At 43.0% G+C, this 26,691-nt stretch overlaps 1 protein-coding gene across 1 annotated transcript in view; it reads right to left on the bottom strand.

Annotated features, from left to right (window-relative positions):
* The window catches only part of LOC110489963 (NADP-dependent malic enzyme), a 125,839-nt gene that overhangs the window by 5,836 nt on the left and 93,312 nt on the right, over positions 1-26,691 (bottom strand). Inside the window, exons 6-8 of the mRNA XM_090199865.1 lie at positions 26,072-26,175; positions 1,299-1,408; positions 389-486 (exon numbers count right to left, since the gene is read on the bottom strand). Of these exons, the coding sequence (XP_090055991.1) occupies positions 389-486; positions 1,299-1,408; positions 26,072-26,175 (312 nt within the window). The remainder of the gene's footprint in view (positions 1-388; positions 487-1,298; positions 1,409-26,071; positions 26,176-26,691) is intronic.

Here is a 26,691-nt window from a genome sequence, read left to right as displayed (position 1 = left end):
TTCCCTTTCAATACAAAGTGGTCATCCACCAACATGGAAAACATATGAAACAAGGCATTTTAAAAGAAGATGGGGGTACTATGGTTCACAGTTAGGCCAAGAGCCCCAGAGGCTGAAAATACATTCTAAATGTCTCCCCATTACAAATGATGTTGTGCTAATCACAGTTTTATTTCCATGTTCTCCTGTTTATTAGCGACATGGTCTGTTGAGCACAGCCTAGTGGTCTACTAGACCTAAATAAAAAGCTCAGTGATTGGGAATGAGAATTTGAAGCATTGGTCTGTGGTTATTTCTGATTATGTCATTAGGGGCAATCAGTCTGCCGCATTTCTGAGCAGAAAAAAACAGGAGTGAATTTGCACATTGACAAGAGCTCTGCACCCACCTCCCCTGCACCCTGGAATACAATGGTATGGTCTGACATCTTGCTCTTGGTGACACGAAGGGCAGCGAGTAGGCCGGCCACCGCCACTGCAGCGGTACCTGAGGGGGGTTGGGGGGACAGAGTGACATATATGATTTAAACCTGCAAGTATGAGCTTTCCTCAAGTGAGTTACTACTGCAGTGAGAGAGAGTGTCAATTTGCCCTTTATGTTGCCTGCAGTAATAGCAAGCAGATTTACCGAGACAGAGAATTAGAGAGAAAATATGGTTTAGATTAGCCTGCAGAAATCACAACGGCTACCAGGGCTAATTTCTGGGGAAAGTAGTTTTATTTGACAGACAAACTAATGGCTCCTCAGACATGGTGTGACTGATACTGTGGTCTCATTAAGGATACAAAAAGTGTGGCTGTGTCCCAAATGGCACCCTATTCCCTACATAGTGCACACAGGGCCCATAAGGCTCTGGTCAAAAGTAGTCCACTATAGAAGGAATAGCGGTGCCATTTGGGACACAGCCCTAGTCTGGAGTCTCTGGACTTACTGTTACATTACTGTTGTTTTCCACAGGACTCTATCAAACCCAACCCACTGGAGAGAGAGGGATCAGGGGCTCGGTGTGTGTGTTTGACATTTGAATTAGTGCTCTATGAACAAGCTCTCTGATTTAAACTGAGTGATTCGATGAATGGGTGGTTGGGTGTGTGTGAGGGAGGGAGGGAAGAAGATAAAGTGGAAATAGAGAGGGAGAGATAAAGGGAAGGAGGATGATTGATCGAGAGGGAGTTTGAGTGCATGTGGCGTGGTGTGTGTGCGTGTGTGTGGTGCATGTGGGTGGGTTCTTGTGAGAGCACGTTATCGAGTCTCTGTGCAATTGATATTGGCATTTTGCAATCGAAGTATACGTGTACCTTGGATGTCATCGTTGAACGTGCAGTACTGGTCGCGGTACTTGCTCAGCAGACGGAAGGCATTGGTATTGGCAAAATCCTCAAACTGGATGAGACAATCCATTCCATACCTGTGGATAAGACAGCCAAGTCAGATAAGACCACATTCACATTCCTACTCTTTTTCTAGTCATTCGCCACAGGGCCAAGAGAGTTCAAACAAAGGAGAGTCGAAAATCAGAGTAATCACGTCCAGGACTGTGATAATGTTGTGCATCGACAGTAGAGGAATGTTACACACACACACACACTTCTGTGTAGCAAATAGTGTATTGCCTCTGCCTGTACCAAGTCCCTCTTCTACACCATAGGAATAAGAACCTTCACAGTTCTGTCCTGGAGAGGGCACTCATTCACTGTTGAGGAGCTCGAGTTACATTTGAAACATGTGGAGTGGGATGCTGTACAAGCTTGGTGGGTTTATGCACACAATGCACACAATTCATTATGAGTGTAAATAAGCATGTTTCCATGTGCAGGCTATACCATCCAGCGATCCACTTTGTCAGTGACTTAGGCCACAAAAATACTGTAAGAAACATGGTGCATGACAGGCTATTTGCCTCTGCTTAGTGACCAATCCTCAAACAGCTGTCCTCCAGGTTACTAGACAGGTTCAATGGCTGTCAAGAAGGGAGATCTGCTAGCTACCACAAAGGAACGGAAACACTATAAAACCCTGTGTAATGGCAAGAATAGCAGGACCACCTAGTAAATCCCTGAACTACTTTACAAACTAATCCCCAGTCCACCTGACACCCTGTTCACCAACATATATGACCTCATCATCCATTAATACAAAACCCTACAAAAACACGATACACAGAAAATAAGAAATGTATTATGAGCTGCTAAAATAGCCTTAGCAGAAAGTGACTCCTGGTTCCCATGCGCTCTTCCACAGTGCTGTAAATCTGTGACAACAGAGTAACAGAAGCTCTATCTATTCGCCAAGCCCAGTGTCACAAAGATACGATAGGGGTAGAGGAAGGGATAGGGTGGGACATGCACTTCTAATGAAAACTCCAGGGCTCGCATTTCGGCTGCATGGCGCGGGAGGAAAATGGGGACAGGTCGAGCAAACAGAGAGCAACGGCAGCCCAGAGTATGGACCTGTCAATCATGAGGGCAAGGAGAGGGAGAGATGATGTGAGTTTCACCCCCTTGTTCTTTATGGATCTTTCTAGCTACAATATAACTTGCTTTTCTCTCCCCTCTCTCTCTTTCTGTCCCAACTCCATTATTTCTCTCTCTACCTCTCTCTTTCGCTCCCTCTCTCCATCTTTCTAGTGAGCCCCTCATACCCAGCATATGGAAAAGATTCACCCCGGCATTTCTGCAGCTTATTGTACAAATCACGAAAGCCGTTTCCCAGTTGGCCGTCTGCTGCTAAAATGCTTAAGCCTCCAGGGCAGGAGGAGGAAGAAGTGAGAGGGGGATGAGAATTGGAGAGGAAGGATAAGAGGATGAGAGCTGGGCTTCAGTGATAATAAAACTTGAGCTCCAGATCAGAGGTGGGTTCCGTCCCCGTGTCTGTCTGACCCTGTATTTCATCAGACTCAGCCATCTGTGATGCAGCGCATTCTGTAAGTGACGATTGACGCAGGGAGTGACTGAACGAGTGCTCAAAACGAACACAGCAGGACCGCGGAGAGAAAATGTGTTTTCTATCAGGCACAGAGGAAAGCAACGTACCAAAGCAGTGCAGCTATGGCTACGGGGAGGATGCGAAAAGCAGCCAAAAAAGGCACCATAAACTTTTCATTGTCTCAGGGCTGCAGGAGAGGCGCACAGCCAGAGAGGCGAGGATGCTGTCACCGCTACAGCACCACTACCGCCCCCTACCGTGCTTTATTGTGCATCGCTACGAGGTCACCCCAGTTCATCCAGAAAAACAGGCGCCCTCGCAGCTATTCAAAGAGGTGGTTTTGGAGGCAGAGTGTTGTGGCTCTGTAGCTCGGAGACAGACGACAGTCATGTAGCTCTCGTGTTGCGTGTGACAAAATCATATAGTAGGTAGTGGATAGCTTCAAGTTGAAGCACAGACTGATTTATCCTACTGATAGATAGTACGTGATCTACACAGCTCTGTATAGGAGTTCTAATGAGGAGGACTGAATGTCCACAAGCAATCAATCAAAACCAAAATTAGAATATTTGCGATGGAGGGAGAGACTGAAATCAGTCTTGGCTAGGGTCAAACCCCTGGTCATCAGGCCATACCAACAGAGAGAGGGAGAGGCTAGATGGGTGTACCTCCGATCAGAACGAAAACCCCTGGTATGTATTGACCCCCATTGTACTAACTATTTCCATTCTTTCCTAAAGCCTGTTGTCTTTCTCTGACGCCTGACGTCTGAATGGGCCCCTCACTCCCACAATGCACCTCCCAGCCTACCGTAACACACCCAAGACAAAGAGGCTGGATCTGCTTTAGGTGAGAAGCCTCTAGAAACTACTAATGCACCACACCCAGAGATGAGTAACATGCCCTGTAGAAATTCCTAAGTGAGGTTGAAGTGGAAAGAACACAGGTCTCTCAGTGAAGAGGGAACAGAGAGAGAGCAAAAGAGAGAAACAGAGAGAGACGAGAAGACCTAAAGGTGTTGAGAGGAGCTCCTCTGCCCAGTGCTAAAATCAGCCCATAACGCGATGATAGCCATGAGATATTGGGGAAGATTATGGAAAAAGATTATGGAAAAAAGGAACAATACAAATCAAATTGTATTGGTCACATACACATGGTTAGCAGTTATTGGGAGTGTATCGAAATGCTTGTGCTTCTAGTTCCGACAGCGCAGCAATATCTAACAACTCCACAACAACTACCTAATACACACAAATCTAAGTAAAGGAATGGAATAAGAATATACAGTATACACTACCAGTCAAAACCTTTAGAACACTTACTCATTCAAGGGTTTTTCTTTATTTGTACTATTTTCTACTCGAAGAATCACAAATATAAAATGTATTTTGATTTTTTTAACACTTTTTTGATTTACTACATTATTCCATATGTGTTATTTCATAGTTTTGATGTCTTCACTATTATTCTACAATGTAGAAAATAGTACAAATTAAGAAAAACCCTTGAATGAGTAGGTGTTCTAAAACTTTTGACCGGTAGTGTACATATATGTATATATGGATGAGCAATGACAGAGCGGCATCGGCAAGATGCAATAGATGGTATAAAATACAGTATCCATGTATCCAAATCCATGTACTCTGACTGTGATTTGGCAGGGGGAATACGTTCTCTCTACCATTCCCTCCAGCTCCACTCCTCAGCTCCTCAAATCAAAATCAAATCAAATGTATTTATATAGCCCTTCTTACATCAGCTGATATCTAAAAGTGATGTACAGAAACCCAGCCTAAAACCCCAAACAGCAAGCAATGCACGTGTAGAAGCATGGTGGCTAGGAAAAACTCCCTAGAAAGGCCAAAACCTAGCTCCTCTGTCAACTAGACTGTCCACTCAGACTCCTAGGAGACAGAGTTGCTGCAGAGAACACTGGAAAACACTCCATCACTGTGGATGAGAGGGACATAGTGGAAAAATTCTTCCTCCTTGCACCTGCTTATGGAAGTGTTCACAAGACAGTTCATCTAGCCTGGTCCCAGATCTGTAGGTGATGAATAGCCAACTCATATGGTCGTACAACAACCATAAGAGTTGGCTTCAAAGCACAAACAGATCTAGGACCAGGATAACCTGGGTTGCTTACGCATTGGTTAAACTGTACCACATCAGGCCTTACACAAAAAAAACACAAAAGTTGAAGAAACACACCCAGTAACATAATGCAGATAAACAAATACACTCATGCACATGCTACTTCACAATATGATATTGGAACTTTAAAAATAACTAACAAAAATATATTTTTAGAGGGGGATGGTACTTGATGCTGCTGTGGACCATCACAAGTATATCTCTGTTGATGAAGCGGTCTTCAACTTGGCCCTCATCAGCCAACGGGCGACCGTCCAAGTGCTTGGACAACGTGGGGGAAACATCTCCATGTGCGCAGCCCATCTCTGAAGATAGTGTTGTAGGATATAGGTCATTTCTTGGATCCAACAACGCTGCACACTTCATTGTGTTTCTCAATGAAATTGAGCTTGCCGGTCAAGGTGAAGGGGTCACCTATGGCATTGTGAAAGACAATGTCAGGTTCCACCATGCAGAGGTGGTTCTGACATGGTTTTGGGCTCATCCCAGATTCGTGACCCTATGCCTGCCCCCATACTCTCTTTTCCTCAAACCTATTGAGGAAGTATTTTCAACATGGAGGTGGAAGGTGTACGATCGCCATCCCCATGATTGTGCCAACCACCTTCTGGCCATGGATGAGGCATGAAACAACATCAATGCAGACCAATGTCAAGCTTGGATTCGCCATGCCAAAAGGTTTTTCCCCACGGTCCATGAACAATGAGGATATTCACTGATGTGGATGAGAATTTATGGCCAAATGCTCAAGACAGGCTTGATGCAAATGAATGCCTGCTAAATGTTATGTTATATTTTCATTCATATCATTTGTTCCATTACACTTTATTACAGACAGTACACTTTAAAAAAAATGTATTTGACCTTTATTTAACTAAACAAACTCATATTTTCAATGACGGCCTAGGAACAGTGTGTCAACTGCCTGTTCAGGGGCAGAATGACAGATTTGTACCTTGTCAGCTTGGGGGTTTGAACTTGCAACCTTCCGGCTACTAGTCCAACGCTCTAACCACTAGGTTACCCAGGGCGGCACGTTGCAAATATATATCAGATTTGTTTTGTTGTTGTTGCATGAATGATTGCAGAGGTTGTCTTCTTTGATCACACATTGGATATTATGAAAATTATAGATTCAGTCAATTTTGTTGGGTAATGTAAATGTATTGCCGAATGTGAAAAAGGTATAATCTACTGTAATTTACAGTACTGTAGCAAATGACTTTCAGCACTTCTAAGGGCGATTTGAAACTTTGACATTGTTTGCCATTGGATTAAATGTTAGTTAAAACAACTACATTGAAAAGATATCATTATGTTGTGTTTTGGTGATTAAACCAATGTTCTCATTACATTTCATAATAAACTTATATTTTGAATTAATGGTTGTGTGGTGAGAGATGTTTACAGTCCAAACCAATGCAGAATGGCAGGTTTTGAATGAAAAACTGGCTGCATTACAAGTGTGACCAGTTTGGAGTTGTGTACTAAGAGTTGTGAAAATGTACCACATACTTGTGAAAATAGGACCACATACTTGTGAAAATAGTACCAAAGCGATAAAAAAACCTACAATAGGTGATATTCTAGAAGGTTGGGGTTCGTTTAAGATGCTCTATGCAGAAATCACTCCGCCATTTCCTAGTTGCTAAAATTCAAATTGTTTCAGTTTATGTGACAAAACAAACAGGTTTAGTGTAGAAAATCATTGTACCATCTAAACTGCTGTGAAATATATTTTCCATAAACCAAAATATTGTATTTTCATCTCTTTGAAGATGGTGTACAAAATCTAAAGTAAAAGAGCAAAAACAAAACTTAAGAATGGGACGCATAGACATAACACACAAGAATAGATTTACTACCTCTTCTTAGACTTGTTTTCAATGAGAATGATCTAACATTACTATGTGAATTTGGTCGGGTCACTCAAAAAGTGACATATCTCAGCTTTAAGTGAAGCGTTAGTGAAAGGACATTAAAGAGGCTAGGTGAGAGATATCTTTGGATGTTTCCATTAATATGCTTCATGTAGCTGGATATTTGATTACGTCTACTACTCTTTTTTTCCATCTTCCTATTCATTATATGGGTTAGAATCAAATGCAACTGTTAGAATTTTGTGATTTTTCCTTTGTCTTGTGTTTAGGCCTATGCTGTATGCCTATGTGTGTTTTGTCACATTGTTATAGAATTTGCACTCCTTTGGTAGCAACACAGAAGTTTGCTTACAATCAAAACCTCTCCGCCTCTCCCTTAGAGAACATTCGAGAATGGAAAAAGAGGACATTTGCTATGGAGGAGGACGACTGGTGTTTCAGCGAGGAGATGGGCATGCTAGAGCAGGAGGAGCAAAACTTAAAGTTGAAGAGGGAGGAAGACATGTACCTGGAGAGGATAATGGTACAATGCACTGGGAAGCGGCCTGAAAAGAGAGCAAGAAGAGACACAGAAAACAACAAGACTGGTTTATCAGGAGAGAAAGAGAATGGATGAAAAGAGAGAGAGAGAGAGCAGAGGAGTACAAAGGGAGTGAAAGAGAAGTTATAGAGGAGGAGAGAACAAGTGTGGAAGAGGTGATAAATGACAGAGAAATTAAACATGTAAAACGGAAGGAAAGAGAAAGAGGAGAAAAATATAGCCGAGGAAGACATGGAAAGCGAGTGACGACGCAGACTATAGTGATAGTGAAGATATTCCGGATTGCATGAGTGTGGAAATAAACCAAAAGGATTAAGTAAAAAAAATAAAAAAAAGACGCCCTCCTGTGTGATTGGGAGATCGACCATGAGAATGGTGAATGGACTGATATTGATGATAGTGAGAGTTTTTAAACAAATAAGATGAAGAAAGAGAAAGAGGGTGATGAGGAAAAGAACGTGGATTTCTAGACAGATGACCGTTGCACCAGGGGAGACAAAATCCACGAGACGACAGAAAGAGTGGGACGAGGAAAAGAAAGGAGACAGAGTTTTTGGGAGAAAGAAGAGTGTAATGAAGAATGGACAAACAGTGGGACCAAGAAGAGAGCGATGGAAAGACAGCCTTGGAAAGAAATGACCATAAAGCAGTGGTTCTCAAACCTCTCCATGGGGACCCATGGATTTGAACTATCCCACAGATAGCAAACCTGATTCAACTTGTCAATGGATCATCAATTAGTCAATGAGGTGTGCTCATTCAGGGCTACAATAATATTGTTAAATGTCTGGGGTTCCCAGAGGAGTGGTTTGAGAAGAGAAACAATCAAGACCATCCAGTAATGAGTAAAAGTTTTAAAAAAAGGCTCTCGATGACCAAGTCACATTTTATTTGTCACATGCGCCGAATACAACAGGTGTCGTAGACCTTACAGTGAAATGCTTACTTACAAGCCCTTAACCAACAATGCTTTAAGAATAAAAATAAGTGTTAAGTAAAAAAATAAAAGTAACAAGTCATTAAACAGCAGCAGTAAAATAACAAGCGAGGCTATATACAGGGTATACCGGTACAGAGTCAATGTGCGGTGGCACCGGTTAGTCGAGGTAATATGTACATGTAGGTAGAGTAAAAGTGACTATGCATAGATTATAAACACAGAGTAGCAGCAGCGTAAAAGAGGGGTCTGGGTTGCCATTTGATTAGCCTTCCTCTGACACCACCTGATATAGAGGTCCTGGATGGCAGGAAGCTTGGCCCCAGTGATGTACTTGGCTGTACTCTCTACCCTCTGAAGTGCCTTAAGGTCAAGGGCCTTAGGGGCGTGCTCGGTCCTCCTTTTCCTGTAGTCATCTCCTTTGTTTTGGTCACGTTAGTGAGAGGTTGTTGTCCTGGCACCACACGACCAGGTCTCTGACCTCCTCCCTATAGGCCGTCTCATCGTTGTCGGTGATCAGGCCTACCACTGTTGTGTCATCTGCAAACTTGATGATGGTGTTGGAGTCGTGCCTGGCCATGCAATCATGAGTGAACAGGGAGTACAGGAGGGGACTGAGCACACACCCCTGAGGGTCCCCCGTGTTGAGGATCAGCGTGGTGGATGTGTTGTTCCCTACCCTTACCAGCTGCGGGCGGCCCATCAGGAAGTCCAGGATCCAGTTGCAGAGGGAGGTGTTTAGTCCCAGGGTCCTTAGCTTAGTGATGAGCTTTGAGGGCACTATGGTGTTGAACACTGAAATGTAGTCAAGGAATAACATTCTCAAATAGGTGTTCCTTTTGTCCAGGTGGGAAAGGGCAGTCTGGAGTGCAATAGCAATTGCATCATCTGTGGATCTGTTGGGGCAGTATAAACATTGGAGTGGGTCTAAGGTTTCTGGGATAGGGGTGTTGATGTGAGCCATGACCAGCCTTTCAAAGCACTTCATGGCTACAGACGTGAGTGCTACGGGTCGGTAGTCATTTAAGCAGGTTACCTTAGTGTTCTTGGACACATCTTTTGTCTTGCTTATTCACCCTGTGAATGGCACACACACACACACCGTATCTCAATTGTCTCAAGGTTTAAAAATCCTTCTTTAACCTGTCTCCCCCACTTCATCTACACTGATTTGAAGTGGCTTTAACAAGTGACATCAATAAGGGATCATAGCTTTCACCTGGTCAGTCTATGCCATGGAAAGAGCAGTTCTTAATATTATGTACACAGTGTATATTTGCTGATGCTATCTGAACTGACAGAGGCTGCACTCGTCATTGCTCTTTTGGAATCAACGACACGTGGTTCACATAGGGGGCTGAGGCTTACTGAGTTTTTCCCCCTCTGGTTGACATTTAACATGCTGATAGAAATGAGGTAAAACTGATTTAAGTTTCCCTGCATTAAAGTCCCCGACCACTAGGAGCGCCGCCTCTGGATGAGTGTATTCCTGTTTGGTTATGGCTGTATACAGCTCATTAAGTGCGGTCTTAATCTATTTTTACTATCAATTGATTGTAAGTTGGCTAATAGAACCGATGGTAAAGGAAGATTACCCACTCAGCAACGGATCCTTACAAGGCACCCGAACTGTCATCCACGATACCACCATATTTTCCTCTTGGAAATGATGGGGATGAGGGCCTTGTCGGGTGTCTAGGGTAAATCCTTACCGTCCGACTCGTTGAAGAAGAAGAATTCCTCCAGTACGGGGTGAGTAATTGCTGCCCTGATATCAAAAAGCTATTTTTCGGTCATTAGACACAGTGGCAGAAATATTATGTACAAAATAAGTTACAGATAATGCGAAAAAACATACACAATAGCACAATTGGTTATGGATCGTAAAACGGCATCCATCTCCATCAGCGCCAAATTCCCTCCGTGATGGTTGTACTACTGGCTTTGCTCATTGAGATTTGCAGTACCTACTTCCGGCGGATCGCTACTTCCGGCGCCGACAGAGATGGCCGCCTCGCTTCGCGTTCCTATGCAGTTTTTTGTTTTTTTACGTGTTTTTCTTACATTGGTACCCCAGGTCATCTTAGGTTTCATTACATACAGTCGAGAAGAACTACTGAATATAAGAGCAGCGTCAACTCACCATCAGTACGACCAAGAATATGACTTTCCCAGAGCGGATCCTGTGTTCTGCCTTCCACCCAGGACAACGGAATGGATCCCAGCCTGCGACCCAAAACAACGACGTCGTAAAAGAGGCAAACGAAGCGGTCTTCTGGTCAGGCTCCGGAAACGGGCACACCGCGCGCCACTCCCTAGCATACTACTCGCCAATGTCCAGTCTCTTGACAACAAGGTTGATGAAATCCGAGCAAGGGTAGCATTCCAGAGGGACATCAGGGACTGTAACGTTCCTTGCTTCACGGAAACATGGCTCACTCGAGAGATGCTATCGGAGTCGGTGCAGCTAGCTGGTTTCTCCACGCATCGCGCCGACAGAAACAAACATCTTTCTGGTAAGAAGAGGGGCAGGGGCGTATGCTTTATGGTTAACGAGACGTGGTGTGGTCACAACAACATACAGGAACTCAAGTCCTTCTGTTCACCTGATTTAGAATTCCTCACAATCAAATGTCGACCGCATTATCTACCAAAGGAATTCTCTTCGATTATAATCACAGCCGTATATATTCCCCCCCAAGCAGACACATCGATGGCTCTGAACAAACTTTATTTGACTCTCTGCAAACTGGAATCCACACATCCTGAGGCTGCATTCATTGTAGCTGGGGATTTTAACAAGGCTAATCTGAAAACAAGACTCCCTAAATTGTATCAGCATATCGATTGCGCAACCAGGGCTGGTAAAACCTTGGATCATTGCTATTCTAACTTCCGCGATGCATATAAGGCCCTGCCCCGCCCTCCTTTCGGAAAAGCTGACCACGACTCCATTTTGTTGCTCCCTGCCTACAGACAGAAGCTAAAACAAGAAGCTCCCACGCTGAGGTCTGTTCAACGCTGGTCCGACCAATCTGATTCCACGCTCCAAGACTGCTTCCATCACGTGGACTGGGATATGTTTCGTATTGCGTCAAACAACAACATTGACAAATACGCTGATTCGGTGAGCGAGTTCATTAGAACGTGCGTTGAAGATGTCGTTCCCATAGCAACGATTAAAACATTCCCAAACCAGAAACCATGGATTGATGGCAGCATTCGCGTGAAACTGAAAGCGCGAACCAGTGCTTTTAATCAGGGCAAGGTGACTGGAAACATGACCGAATACAAACAGTGTAACTATTCCCTCCGCAAGGCAATCAAACAAGCTAAGCGTCAGTATAGAGACAAAGTAGAATCGCAATTCAACGGCTCAGACACAAGAGGTATGTGGCAGGGTCTACAGTCAATCACGGATTACAAAAAGAAAACCAGCCCAGTCACGGACCAGGATGCCTTGCTCTCAGGCAGACTAAATAACTTTTTCGCCCGCTTTGAGGACAATACAGTGCCACTGACACGGCCCGCAACCAAAACATGCAGACTCTCCTTCACTACAGCAGAGGTGAGTAAAACATTTAAACGTGTCAACCCTCGCAAGGCTGCAGGCCCAGACGGCATCCCCAGCCGCGCCCTCAGAGCATGCGCAGACCAGCTGGCTGGTGTGTTTACGGACATATTCAATCAATCCTTATCCCAGTCTGCTGTTCCCACATGCTTCAAGAGGGCCACCATTGTTCCTGTTCCCAAGAAAGCTAAGGTAACTGAGCTAAACAACTACCGCCCTGTATTACTCACTTCCGTCATAATGAAGTGCTTTGAGAGACTAGTCAAGGACCATATCACCTCCACCCTACCTGACACCCTAGACCCACTCCAATTTGCTTACTGTCCAAATAGGTCCACAGACGATGCAATCTCAACCACAATGCACACTGCCCTAACCCATCTGCACAAGAGGAATACCTATGTGAGAATGCAGTTCATCGACTACAGCTCAGCATTTAACACCATAGTACCCTCCAAACTCGTCATCAAGCTCGAGACCCTGGGTCTCGACCCCGCCCTGTGCAACTGGGTACTGGACTTCCTGACGGGCCGCCCCCAGGTGGTGAGGGTAGGTAACAACATCTCCACCCCGCTGATCCTCAATACTGGGGCCCCACAAGGGTGCGTTCTGAGCCCTGTCCTGTACTCCCTGTTCACCCACGACTGCGTGGCCACGCACGCCTCCAACTCAATCATCAAGTTTGCGGACGACACAATAGTGGTAGGCTTGATTACCAACAACGACGAGACGGCCTACAGGGAGGAGGTGAGGGCCCTCGGAGTGTGGTGTCAGGAAAATAACCTCACACTCAACGTCAACAAAACTAAGGAGATGATTGTGGACTTCAGGAAACAGCAGAGGGAACACCCCCCTATCCACATCAATGGAACAGTAGGGGAGAGGTTAGTAAGTTAAGTTCCTCGGCGTACACATCACAGACAAACTGAATTGGTCCACCCACACAGACAGCATCGTGAAGAAGGCGCAGCAGCGCCTCTTCAACCTCAGGAGGCTGAAGAAATTTGGCTTGTCACCAAAAGCACTCACAAACTTCTACAGATGCACAATTGAGAGCATCCTGTCGGGCTGTATCACCGCCTGGTACGGCAACTGCTCCGCCCACAACCGTAAGGCTCTCCAGACGGTAGTGAGGTCTGCACAACGCATCACCGGGGGCAAACTACCTGCCCTCCAGAACACCTACACCACCCGATGTCACAGGAAGGCCATAAAGATCATCAAGGGCAACAACCACCCGAGCCACTGCCTGTTCACCCCGCTATCATCCAGAAGGCGAGGTCAGTACAGGTGCATCAAAGCTGGGACCGAGAGACTGAAAAACAGCTTCTATCTCAAGGCCATCAGACTGTTAAACAGCCACCACTAACATTGAGTGGCTGCTGCCAACACACTGACTCAACTCCAGCCACTTTAATAATGGGAATTGATGGGAAATGATGTAAAATATATCACTAGCCACTTTAAACAATGCTACTTAATATAATGTTTACATACCCTACATTATTCATCTCATATGTATACGTATATACTGTACTCTATATCATCTACTGCATCTTTATGTAATACATGTATCACTAGCCACTTTAAACTATGCCACTTTGTTTACATACTCATCTCATATGTGTGTATACTGTACTCGATACCATCTACTGCATCTTGCCTATGCCGCTCTGTACCATCACTCATTCATATATCTTTATGTACATATTCTTTATCCCTTTACACTTGTGTGTATAAGGTAGTAGTTTTGGAATTGTTAGCTAGATTACTCGTTGGTTATTACTGCATTGTCAGAACTAGAAGCACAAGCATTTCGCTACACTCGCATTAACATCTGCTAACCATGTGTATGTGACAAATAAAATTTGATATGATTTGATTTACCTGCACTTTTTGTTTTTGTTTGGATACTTGCAATTGTGTAGTGTTAAGCTCTAAGTGTTAAGTAACAATTCTGATGTCGATGTCTCATTATCATCCGCTCAGATTTCTCCTTCTTCTCTGTATGGAAACAGACAGTGGCCAAGGCCTCTCCAGCCCAGTAGGTCTATAGGACATCACACCACAGAGGTAAGAACAAGGTAACACATGACTGGACACCTCTGCCATAGACCTACAGGTAACTGCAAAAATAAAGGAAACACTTGAGTAAATGAGGGATACAATGTATATTGAAAACAGGTGCTTCCACACAAGTGTGGCCCCTGAGTTAATTAAGCACTTAACATCCCATCATATTTAGGATAATGTATTAAAATGTCCAGTTGTACATGATTTTGGCTACCATGTCTAGAAGAAGAGATCTCATTGACTTTGAAAGAAGGGTCTCAGAGGAGCATAGGGGTTTAAAGTGTGTGTGTGTGTCTCTCAGTCACCAGATCTCAACCCAATTGAACACTTATTGGAGATTCTATAGCGCCGCCTGAGACAGCGTTTTCCACCACCATTAACAAAACACTAAATTAAGGAATTTCTCATGGAAGAATGGTGTCTCATCCAGGGCGCTAACTCAACAAAAAAAAATATCATTGGTAGCACTGGTGCTCACAACTTAAAAAAATTAGGAGCACAACATAAAATCTAGGAGCACCATAAAAAAAACTTTGTTTTAAAATCGATTGAGATATAGCCTATAGGAATTCTAGCTATTTCTGAAGCACATGTGCCCTAGAAACTAATATGTAACCAAGTGAATATATTTGTTTATTATAAATAGCTAAAATGTTGATACAAATACCTGTCATTCATTCATTGTTATGATCATCTCCTGAAGAAGCTATCCCCGTTCCTTTCTTTCTGTGCACCCAAATGTTTGGATATACTGGTAAAGTTACCCGGTTGCTAGCTAACTAGCTATATAGGTATCAAACGGGACAGAACAAGGTGTAAAACAAATCGTTAGCGGCCTGTGAATAGTTTTATAATGGTCCGCGACATGGTTTATTAATGTAAAATGCATTGGTAATATGGGTAAGATCAAACTGTTTGGACTAGAAACAAGCAGTTTTTATTGTAGTTATTGTGCAAGTATGCCGCTAACAAATCTGCGCTTGAGAAACAACGGTACAGCAGAGCCTTATTATTACAACAATTATTCTTAAAATACAAATATATACATGTGTACTTAGGGTTATTGTCCTGTTGGAAAGTGAACCTTCAGTCTGAGGTGAGCACTCTGGAGCAGGTTTTCAGCAAGGATTTTGCTATACTTTGCTCCATTCATCTTTCCCTCGATCCTGACTCCCAGTCCCTGCCGCTAAAAAACATCTCCACAGCATGATGCTGCCACCACCATGCTTCACCGTAGGGATGGTGCCAGGTTTCCTACAGATGTGACACTAGGCATTCAGGACAAATATTTCAATCTTGGTTTCATCAACCCAAAGAATTTTGCTTCTCATGGTCTAAGAGTCCATTAGGTGCCTTTGGCAAACTCCAAACGGGCTGTCATGTGTCTCTTACTGAGGACTGGCTTCCGTCTGGCCACTCTACCATAAAGACCTGATTGGTGGAGTGTTACAGAGATGGTTGTCCTTCTGGAAGGTTCTCCCATCTCCACAGAGGAACTCTGGAGCTCTGTCAGAGTGACCAGGGTTATTGGTCACCTCCCTGACCAAGGCCCTTCTCCCCTGATTGCTTAGTTTGGCTGGGCGGCCAGCTCTAGAAAGAGTTTTGGTGGTTCCAAACTTATTCCATTTAAGAATGATGGAGGTCACTGTGTTTTTGGGGATCTTCAATGCTGCAGAAATATTTTGGTACCCTTCCCCAGATTTGTGCCTCGACACAATCCTGTCTTTGAGCTCTATGGACAATTCCTTCGACATCATGGCTTGGATTTTGCTCTGACATGCATGGTCACCTGTGGGACCTTATATACACATGTGTGTGCCTTTCTAAATCATGTCCAATCAAATGAATTTACCACAGGTGGACTCCAATAAAGTTGTAGAAACATCTCAAGGATGGAAACAGGATGCACCAGAGCTCAATATAGAATCTCATAGTAAAGGGTCTGAATACTTATGTAAATAAGGTATCGGTTTTTATTTGTAATACATTTGCAAACATTTCTAAAAACATGTTTTCGCTTTCTCATTATGGGGTATTGTGTGTAGATAAATTAGGAAATGTTTCTATTTAATAATAAGGCTGTAATGTAACAAAATGTGGAAAAAGTGAAGGAATCGAAATACTTTCCAAATTCACTGTACACACAGTACTAGTCAAAAAGTCTGGAAACACCTACTCATTCAAGGTTCTCCTTATTTTTACTATTTCCTACATTGTAGAATAATAGTGAGTACATCAACACTATGAAATAACACATATGGAATCATGTAGTAACCAAAAAAGTGTTAATCTAAATATCTTTTAGATTCTTCAAGGTAGCAACGCTTTGATGACAGCTTTGCACACTCTTGGCATTCTCTCAACCAGCTTCATGAGGTAGTCACCTGGAATGCATTTCAATTAACAGGTGTGCCTTGTTAAATGTTTATTTGTGGAATTTCTTTCCTTCTTAATGCATTTGAGCCAATCAGTTGTGTTGTGACAAGGTAGGGGTGGTATACAGAAGATATCCCTATTTGGTAAAAGACCAAGTCCATATTATGGCAAGAACAGCTCAAATAAGCAAAGAGAAACGACAGTCCATCATTACTTTAAGACATGAAGGTCAGTCAATGCGGAAAATTTGAATTACTTTGAAAGCTTCTTCAAGTGCATTCACAAAAAATATCAAGAGCTATGATTAAACTGGCTCTCATGAGGACCACCACAGGAAAGGAAGACCCAGAGTTACCTCTGCTGCAGAGAATACATTCATTAGAGTTACCAGCCTCAAAAATGGCAGCCCAAAGAAATGCTTCAGAGTTCAAGTAACAGGCATATCTCAACATCAACTGTTCAGAGGAATCAGGCGTTCATGGTCGAATTGCTGCAAAGAAACCACTACTATGTGGGAACTCCTTCAAGAATGCTGGAAAAGCATTCCAGGTGAAGCTGGTTGAGAGAATGCCAAGAGTGTGCAAAGCTGTCATCAAGGTAAAGGGTGGCTACTTTAAATAATCTCAAATATAAAATATATTTAGATTTTTTTAACACTTTTTTTGGTTACTACATGATTCCATGTGTTATTTCATAGTTTTGATGTCTTCACTATTATTCTACAATGTAGAAAATAGTAAAAATAAAAAACAAACCCTTGAATGAGTAGGTGTGTCCAAACTGTTGACTGGTACTGTATATATTGTATATGGTTGTTTATACAGAGACCTCTATGATTATGTTCTCACATTTATTTTGTTTAATCTTTTCTATACTTATTTCTTAATTCCTCTTATAAATCAAAATGCATTTCTTGCAGTCAAAGGTTTGTGTGTGCACGCTGTTTGTGTGTCAGACCAAAACTAATGCTGTTTTGAGATAAACATAGATAGGGGTATGATGTGTGCTACAGGCAATTGTGTTGAGTAATATAATTTTTTGTCGACAGCAAGTGTTGCTTCATGATGTTTATTACACACACACACTTTTCACTGATATCGGCTACTCTTTTGGCGGCTGGACTAGGGGTGGAGTTAACAGTTGAGGCCTCAATCAATGTGATACTTTCCTAGCACTGCTAAAGCCATCTGGGGGGACGTCGCCAGCACAACACAGACCTCTTTTTGACACTTTCATTCTTCTGGGATTTACGGCTCACGTGGATAATACACATTCTTACTGGAGGAAATAAGTGGTTTCCCGTGTTGGCAAGTTAAGACTATCACCTTTTGATGGGGCGCTGAGGTTTCTCACTAACTGCCAAACTTTCTCTACAGTGAGTGTAAAGCCATTTGACACACTAAAATGTTTGATTCTGGTCTGAAAAAAATCCAAGATGGCTATGAGAGATGACAGGAGATTTCCCATGTGGCGGATCGCTCAGACGCGGCGGTGTTACGTCTGGACTGGCGCGTGGGATAAAAGAGGACAAATTAAAGACCCCAGCTCGAGGCAACTTAATCCTCTCTCATCCCAGGCTGGGAGAAACCTAAACTTGTACCTGGAATCTTTCCGGAAGTGTCTTCTACTTCCAGGTTTGAGGGGGCGACAGAAGAGGCGGCATGAAGTGGGTCTTGTTCCTCTGTGTGCATACCAAGGAGCCGCTGGCCTCCATAAAGAATTTCATGGATAAGAGCACTCTGTCCAAACACAGCTGTCCAAGCAGGATAACTCACACACACACACACACACTGTCCTAAACTTTACATATACAGTGCCTTGCGAAAGTATTCGGCCCCCTTGAACTTTGAGACCTTTTGCCACATTTCAGGCTTCAAACATGAAGATATAAAACTGTATTTTTTTGTGAAGAATCAACAACAAGTGGGACACAATCATGAAGTGGAATGACATTTATTGGATATTTCAAACTTTTTTAACAAATCAAAAACTGAAAAATTGGCCGTGCAAAATTATTCAGCCCCTTTACTTTCAGTGCAGTAAACTCTCTCCAGAAGTTCAGTGAGGATCTCTGAATGATCCAATGTTGACCTAAATGACTAATGAGGATAAATACAATCCACCTGTGTGTAATCAAGTCTCCGTATAAATGCACCTACACTGTGATAGTCTCTGAGGTCCGTTAAAAGCGCAGAGAGCATCATGAAGAACAAGGAACACACCAGTCAGGTCCGAGATACTGTTGTGAAGAAGTTTAAAGCCGGATTTGGATACAAAAAGATTTCCCAAGCTTGAAACATCCCAAGGAGCACTGTATAAGCGATAATATTGAAATGGAAGGAGTATCAGACCACTGCAAATCTACCAAGACCTGGCCGTCCCTCTAAACTTTCAGCTCATACAAGGAGAAGACTGATCAGAGATGCAGCCAAGAGGCCCACGATCACTCTGGATGAACTGCAGAGATCTACAGCTGAGGTGGGAGACTCTGTCCATAGGACAACAATCAGTCGTATATTGCACAAATCTGGCCTTTATGGAAGAGTGGCAAGAAGAAGCCATTTCTTAAAGATATCCATAAAAAGTGTTGTTTAAAGTTTGCCAAAAGCCACCTGGGAGACACACCAAACATGTGGAAGAAGGTGCTCTGGTCAGATGAAACCAAAATTGAACTTTTTGGCAACAATGCAAAACGTTATGTTTGGCCTAAAAGCAACACAGCTGAACACACCATCCCCACTGTCAAACATGGTGGTGGCAGCATCATGGTTTGGGCCTGCTTTTCTTCAGCAGGGACAGGGAAGATGGTTAAAATTGATGGGAAGATGGATGGAGCCAAATACAGGACCATTCTGGAAGAAAACCTGATGGAGTCTGCAAAAGACCTGAGACTGGGACGGAGATTTGTCTTCCAACAAGACAATGATCCAAAACATAAAGCAAAATCTACAATGGAATGGTTCAAAAATAAACATATCCAGGTGTTAGAATGGCCAAGTCAAAGTCCAGACCTGAATCCAATCGAGAATCTGTGGAAAGAACTGAAAACTGCTGTTCACAAATGCTCTCCATCCAACCTCACTGAGCTCGAGCTGTTTTGCAAGGAGGAATGGGAAAAAATTTCAGTCTCTCGATGTGCAAAACTGATAGAGACATACCCCAAGCGACTTACAGCTGTAATCACAGCAAAAGGTGGCGCTACAAAGTATTAACTTAAGGGGGCTGAATAATTTTGCACGCCCAATTTAGTAAAAAAGTTTGAAATATCCAATAAATGTCGTTCCACTTCATGATTGTGTCCCACTTGTTGTTGATTCTTCACAAAAAAAATACAGTTTTATATCTTTATGTTTGAAGCCTGAAATGTGGCAAAAGGTCGCAAAGTTCAAGGGGGCCGAATACTTTCGCAAGGCACTGTACCTGTACAGTACATACACACCCTGTACCACACACACACACACCTGCCAGGGTCAGGCCCTGTTACCTCAATATTTGTTTCCATCTCCCTGTGTGTGCATCCACATTGGCTGCCTGTTCTTTCTGTGTCCCTGGGGGGCTGAGCCGAGGGGCCTGGGGGGCTGGAAGGCCAGAGAGGCTGAGAACTAAGCCTTCTTAATAAAGCCCCAGCGTCTCGCCTCCCTCTTTCCTTCTCTCCTCCAGAGAGCAAACATCTCTCAGCGACACACATTATTTCCCAAAATCCCCACTCCATCATTAAAGACGGAAACACAGTCTGCATTCCTTCTCCCCCTACATCCGTCTGTTTGTCCGATATCCCCTAACCCCATCTACCAAAGAGGTCTAACCCAAAGCTGGCCCCATAACCATGACGATGGACAGACAAAGACGGACGACAGAGTTGTTGGGTTCAAAAGAGGGAATCTTTGCTCATTAAATTATTTGACATGGGGACAAAAACATGGGGGAAATGGTCGAGAGGCACAGAGGGGCAGAAGTCAAAAATGTTTCAGGCATTGAAATGCCCTGTGTGCTGCCCCCTGCACCGAACCTCAATTCATGCAAACCGGATGAGAGGCCAACTCTCACAGAACCAATTGGATTGAAAAGGAAAGTTATGCTGTTTAGCATTTGAAAATGGTCTTGCTAGTTTGAGAGGGCTCTTCATCCAAAAGACTAAAAACTTGAACAGTGTCTAGACTCTTGGTGGGCCTTGGTTCCACTAGTTTAAAACATTGTTGACTGATCGGAGTGTTTCCATCTGTATCCTTTTCCAATAGTCTGGCCAGCGACTAAAGGAGAGGGGGACACATGTACTGTTTCACAGGAGCCACCTTGGACAAGAACTTGGCCTTAAATCTTATCGGCAGACTCAACAGCCTTGGTTTCTCAAATCACTGCCTCGCCTGGTTCACCAACTACTTCTCAGACAGAGTTCAGTGTGTCAAATCAGAGGGGCTGTTGTCCGGACCTCTGGCAGTCTCTATGGGGGTGCCACAGGGTTCAATTATTGGGCCGACTCTTCTCTCTGTATTCATCAATGAGGTCGCTCTTGCTGCTGGTGATTATCTGATCCACCTCTATGCAGACGACACCATTCTGTAAACTTCTGGCCCTTCTTTGGACACTGTGTTAACTAACCTCCAGATGAGCTTCAATGCCATACAACTCTCCTTCCGTGGCCTCCAACTGCTCTTAAATGCAAGTAAAACTAAACGCATGCTCTTCAACCGATCGCTGCCCGCACCTGCCTGCCCGTCCAGCATCACTACTCTGGACGGTTCTGACTTAGAATATGTGGACAATTACAAATACCTAGGTGTCTGGTTAGACTGTAAACTCTCCTTCCAGACTCACATTAAGCATCTCCAATCAAAAATTAAATCTAGAATCGGCTTCCTATTTCACAACAAAGCCTCCTTCATTCATGCTGCCAAACATTCCCTCGTAAAACTGACCATCCTACCGATCCTTGACTTTGGCGATGTCATTTACAAAATAGCCTCCAACACTTTACTCAACAAATTGGATGCAGTCTATCACAGTGCCATCCGTTTTGTCACCAAAGCCCCATATACTACCCACCACTGCAACCTGTATGTTCTCGTTGGCTGGCCCTCGCTTCATATTCGTCGCCAAACCCATTGGCTCCAGGTCATCTATAAGTCTTTGCTAGGTAAAGCCATACCTTATCTCAGCTCACTGGTCACCATAGTAGCACCCACCCGTAGCACGCGTTCCCGCAGGTATATTTCACTGGTCACCCCCAAAGCCTATTCCTCCTTTGTCCGCCTTTCTTTCCAGTTCTCTGCTGCCAATTCTCTGCTGCCAATTCAAGAATCACTGAAGCTGGAGACTCATATCTCCCTCACTAACTTTAAACATCAGCTGTCAGAGCAGCTCACAGATCATTGCACCTGTACATAGCCCATCTGTAAATAGCCCATCCAACTACCTCATCCCCATATTGTTATTTTTAAAAATCTTTTTGCTCCTTTGCACCCCAGTATCTCACTTTCACATTCATCTTCTGCACACCTATCACTCCAGTGTTTAATTGCTAAATACTTCGCCACTACGGCCTATTTATTGCCCTACCTCCCTAATCTTACCTCATTTGAACACACTGTAAATATATTTTTTATATTGTGTTATTGACTGTACGTTTGTTTATCCCATGTGTAACTCTGTGTTGTTGTTTGTGTCACACTGCTTTGCTTTATCTTGGCCAGGTTGCAGTTGTAAATGATAACTTGTTCTCAACTGGCCCACCTGGTTAACCAAAAGTGAAATATATATATATATTTTTAAATGACAAATGCTTGCATGGCCTTTGATGAGCAAAGATATATAATTATATGAGGCAGTGTGAGCATAAAAAAAAAATTAGCTTCAGAATATGAAGCGGCACCAAATAAGTGCCCGGCCCGACTAAGAGCTCTCTCTCTTTCTCTCCCAGACTATAATCATTCATTCACTCAGTTTCCAACCCAATAATCATTTGTTCTCCACCAATCCGGCTCTTTCGGGGGAAAAGCTCTGCCATTCCCTGGAGTTGTCAAGCCACCCGGTTATTAAGGAGTCATGGCTTTCCCGTGCCAGTTGGAGGGGCCCCAGACCCTGGTCTCTGCAGAGCTGAACTGGTCTGACATTAAGCAAGGCCACATGTGACCAGGGGTTGTCAGGGACAGCTCTGTGTCACCGAAGCCAAAACATCAGCCACTATAGAGACAGATCTGGACTGGACACACTCCAAGCCCTAAGGAAAAGTATAGGCCTCTCCATATCCATCCCCTTATTTATACAGTCATTTACCCATCCCCACAAAGTGACAAAATATCCAATATGAGTGTACAAACCTAATGTAGAAAAATATCAAATACCAAACAGCCCTATATCCAGTTACGCATATAAGTCCAGCGAGTCCATCTCTAACCAAACCTTTCCTGCCATGTCAAGCACTGAAAGCACTGGAGACTGGGGTTTGAAAGGGCTAGATTGGTTACATCACTAGGCTGCAGTGTGTGTGTGTGTGTGTGTGTGAGAGAAAGAGAGTGAAGGGAAATTTATTGAAGGGGGTAGTGTGGTCGGATATCTGACCACTTAAGTCAGCACTCAGAAACGGCCTCTACCCACAAACCAGAGGCACATACACCCTCACATTCCAACCAGTGTAAACTGAAGGCTCAGATATTCTGTATAAGCTCAGTAGACCCACACCATGTAACAACATCAGCACGAGGTGAGCTTGAGAATGAGTCTGTGCTCTTTCGTCTGATGTGTAATATAATATGTATGACGACATAGACACACAGGCTTAGAACAGTATGCTGACTAAAGCTGGGCGGTATGGACAAATATCCATATCGCGATAAATTGACTGAATTGATGCGATAACGATGAATAGAAAGATACGTTTCTAACATTAATGTGCACCAGTTTTTATTTTACTATCCTACTACTACTAGTTTGATGGTTGAACCATCAACTGTCCCATTAACAATCACCCATTTTAGCAAACTTATTTCATTTCAAACTTCACATTTTTTCTATTATAGGCTACTTATCGTAAACAATATCAGAAAAGTGCCTGCAATAAGGGCCCAATAGACATTCATGGTAAATAATGTATTGTATAATTTTGGAATCACTTTTATAGGAAATAAGAATACAATATGTTTCTAAACACTTCTACAATAATGTGGATGTTACCATGATTACAGATAATCATGAATGAATTGTGAATAACGATGAGAGAGAAAGTTAGAGGCATAAATATCATACCTACCAAAAATGCTAACCTCACCTTTTTGGTAATGGTGAGAGGTCAGCATGTCTTGGAGGTATGATATTTATGACTCCAACTTTCTCAATCATCATTATTCACAATTCATTCATGACTATCCGTATCATATACAGTTGAAGTCTGAAGTTTCCATACACTTAGGTTGGAGTCATTAAAACCCGTTTTTCAACCACTCCACACATTTCCTGTTAACAAACTGTAGTTTTGGCAAGTTGGTTAAGACATCTACTTTGTGCATGACAAGTCATTTTTCCAACAATTGTTTACAGACAGATTATTTTACTTATAATTCACTGTACCACAATTCCAGTGGGTCAGAAGTTTACATACACAAAGTTGACTGTACCTTTAAACAGCTTGGAAAATTCCAGAAAAGGATGTCATGGCTTTAGAAGCTTCTGATTGGCTAATTACATCATTTGAGTCAATTGGAGGTGTACATGTGGATGTATCTCAAGGCCTACCTTCAAACTCAGTGCCTCTTTGCTTGACATGGGAAAATCAAAAGAAATAGGCAAAGACCTCAGAAAAAAAGGGTAGACCTCCACAAGTCTGGTTCATCCTTGGGAGCAATTTCCAAACGCCTGAAGGTACCACGTTCATATGTACAAACAATAAAACAATAGTACGCAAGTATAAACACCATGGGACCACACAGCTGTCATACCACTCAGGAAGGTCTGTCTCTGTCTCCTAGAGATGAACGTACTTTGATGCGAAAAGTGCAAATCAATCCCAGAACAACAGCAAAGGACCTTGTGAAGATGCTGGAGGAAACAGGTACAAAAGTACCTATATCCACAGTAAAACAAGTCCTATATCAACATAACCTGAAAGGCCGCTCAGCAAGGAAGAAGCCACTGCTCCAAATCAGCCATAAAAAAGACAGACTACGATTTGCAACTGTACATGGGGACAAAGATCGTAATTTTTGGAGAAATGTCCTCTGGTCTGATGAAACAAAAATAAAACTGTTTGGCCATAATGACCATTGTTAAGTTTGGAGGAAAAAGGGAGAGGCTTGCAAGCCAAAGAACACAATCCCAACCGTGAAGCATGGAGGTGGCAACATGTTGTGGGGGTGCTTTGCTACAGGAGGGACTGGTGCACTTCACAAAATAGATAGCATCATGAGGACAGAAAATGATGTGGATATATTGAAGCAACATCTCAAGACATCAGTCAGGAAGTTAAAGCTTGGTCGCAAATGGGTCTTCCAAATGGACAATGACCCCAAGCATACTTCCAAAGTTGTGGTAACATGGCTTAAGGACAGCAAAATAAAGATATTGGAGTAGCCATCACAAAGCCCTCACCTCAATCCTATAGAAAATGTGTGGGCAGAACTGAAAAAGCGTGTGCGAGCAAGGAGGCCTACAAACCTGACTCAGTTACACCAGCTCTGTCAGGAGGAATGGTCCAAAATTCACCCAATTTATTGTGGAAAGCTTGTGGAAGGCTACCTGAAAAGTAGTTAAACAATTTAAAGGCAATGCTGCCAAATACTAATTGAGTGTATGTAAACTTCTGACCCACTGGGAATGTGATGAAAGAAGTAAAAGCTGAAATAAATAATTCTCTCTACTATTATTCTGACATTTTACATTCTTCAAATAAAGTGGTAATCCTAACTGACCTAAATCAGGGAATTTTTACTAGGATTAAATGCCAGGAATTGTGAAGAACTGAGTTTAAATGTACTTGGCTAAGGTGTATGTAAACTTCCGACTTCAACTGTACATGTGACATCAATATATATATATTTTTTTAGAAAATAATTCCAAACACTGATAGGAGATATGTATGCAAAACATGTGCATTTGACATTTCAGCCATTTAGCAGATGCTTTTATCCAGAGTGATTTACAGTAAGTACACTCATCTTAAGATAGCTAGTGGAGACAAACACATTTCACAGTCAAATATACAGGATACGAACATTCCATTCCAGCTAAACAATGAATATATAGCGTCCAATTTTGTTTTTAATGAAAAACCACAAATCAGAAAAATTGGTGGATAATGCGTTTTGGGAAAAAAACTCTTCATATTCAGTTCCTAGGCTGATAAGGGCATTAGTGCATAAACCCTTTCAGAGTCACTGTCTTGAACCTTAGATAAAATAGAGTACAAGGCAGAAGTGTTGAGGTGTGATTCTTGGGCAGTAGTCATATACAGTACCTCATTTTCACTATAGGGTGAACTGGAACCATACTGTGCTGGCTCAGATATTTTTGCATGCAGTCCTTTCCAGCTTGGTTCCATTGCCTATGGTGGATGTGTAACCAGACTAGCCCAGTACATCTCGGGCTTAGCTCGGCTAAGTAGTGTGAAAATAGTTCTACTGTACCTGTCCGAAACTGCCTTCATAAACTCCTCCAGCAGGTCATCATAGGCCTGGCCTCGAATCCTCTTGTGTCTCAGCCCAATGTATAGAGGGTCCTTCAGCAGCTCCTAGAAAATAGGGGGTAGAGGGAGGGAAGGTTAGAGTCAGTTCGTACAGTATATAGTGGTAAAGATTTCACACAGACCCAGGGGTGGAGGAGAACTGCTTTTTCCATCTGCGGCAGCTGGGTATGTCACACATACTGTAGGAGCAGACATCATACTGTGAGGCACGCTATGCAGAGACAGAGAGAGTGTTTGGACTGGTTGGATTCCATTTACTCCTGCATTTTAGACCACTACTTATCCATAAAGACTAGGTTAGAGTTCACAAGGCCTCTATCCCTCAGATTCAGCAAAGCCCATTCCCCCACAACCACACTGCAAATCCATCACACACTGACTGTCCTAGCCACTGGATGATAATGGATAGAACTGTGTGACATAAGTAAGATTTGCAACTATGATTATGATCTCTTTGGTGTGGAACTAAAAAAAATAACATGGGGGAGAAAGTGAGACATGATTTGGTGTTTGGATTTACATTCAAACGAATTGGGAGAGAGAAAAAGGGAAGTATTTGTG

This window comes from Oncorhynchus mykiss, chromosome 2 (assembly GCF_057628025.1).
Source record: "Oncorhynchus mykiss isolate SJ-2025 chromosome 2, ASM5762802v1, whole genome shotgun sequence".
NCBI lineage: Eukaryota > Metazoa > Chordata > Actinopteri > Salmoniformes > Salmonidae > Oncorhynchus > Oncorhynchus mykiss.
This window is presented reverse-complemented; position numbering and strand designations above follow the sequence as displayed.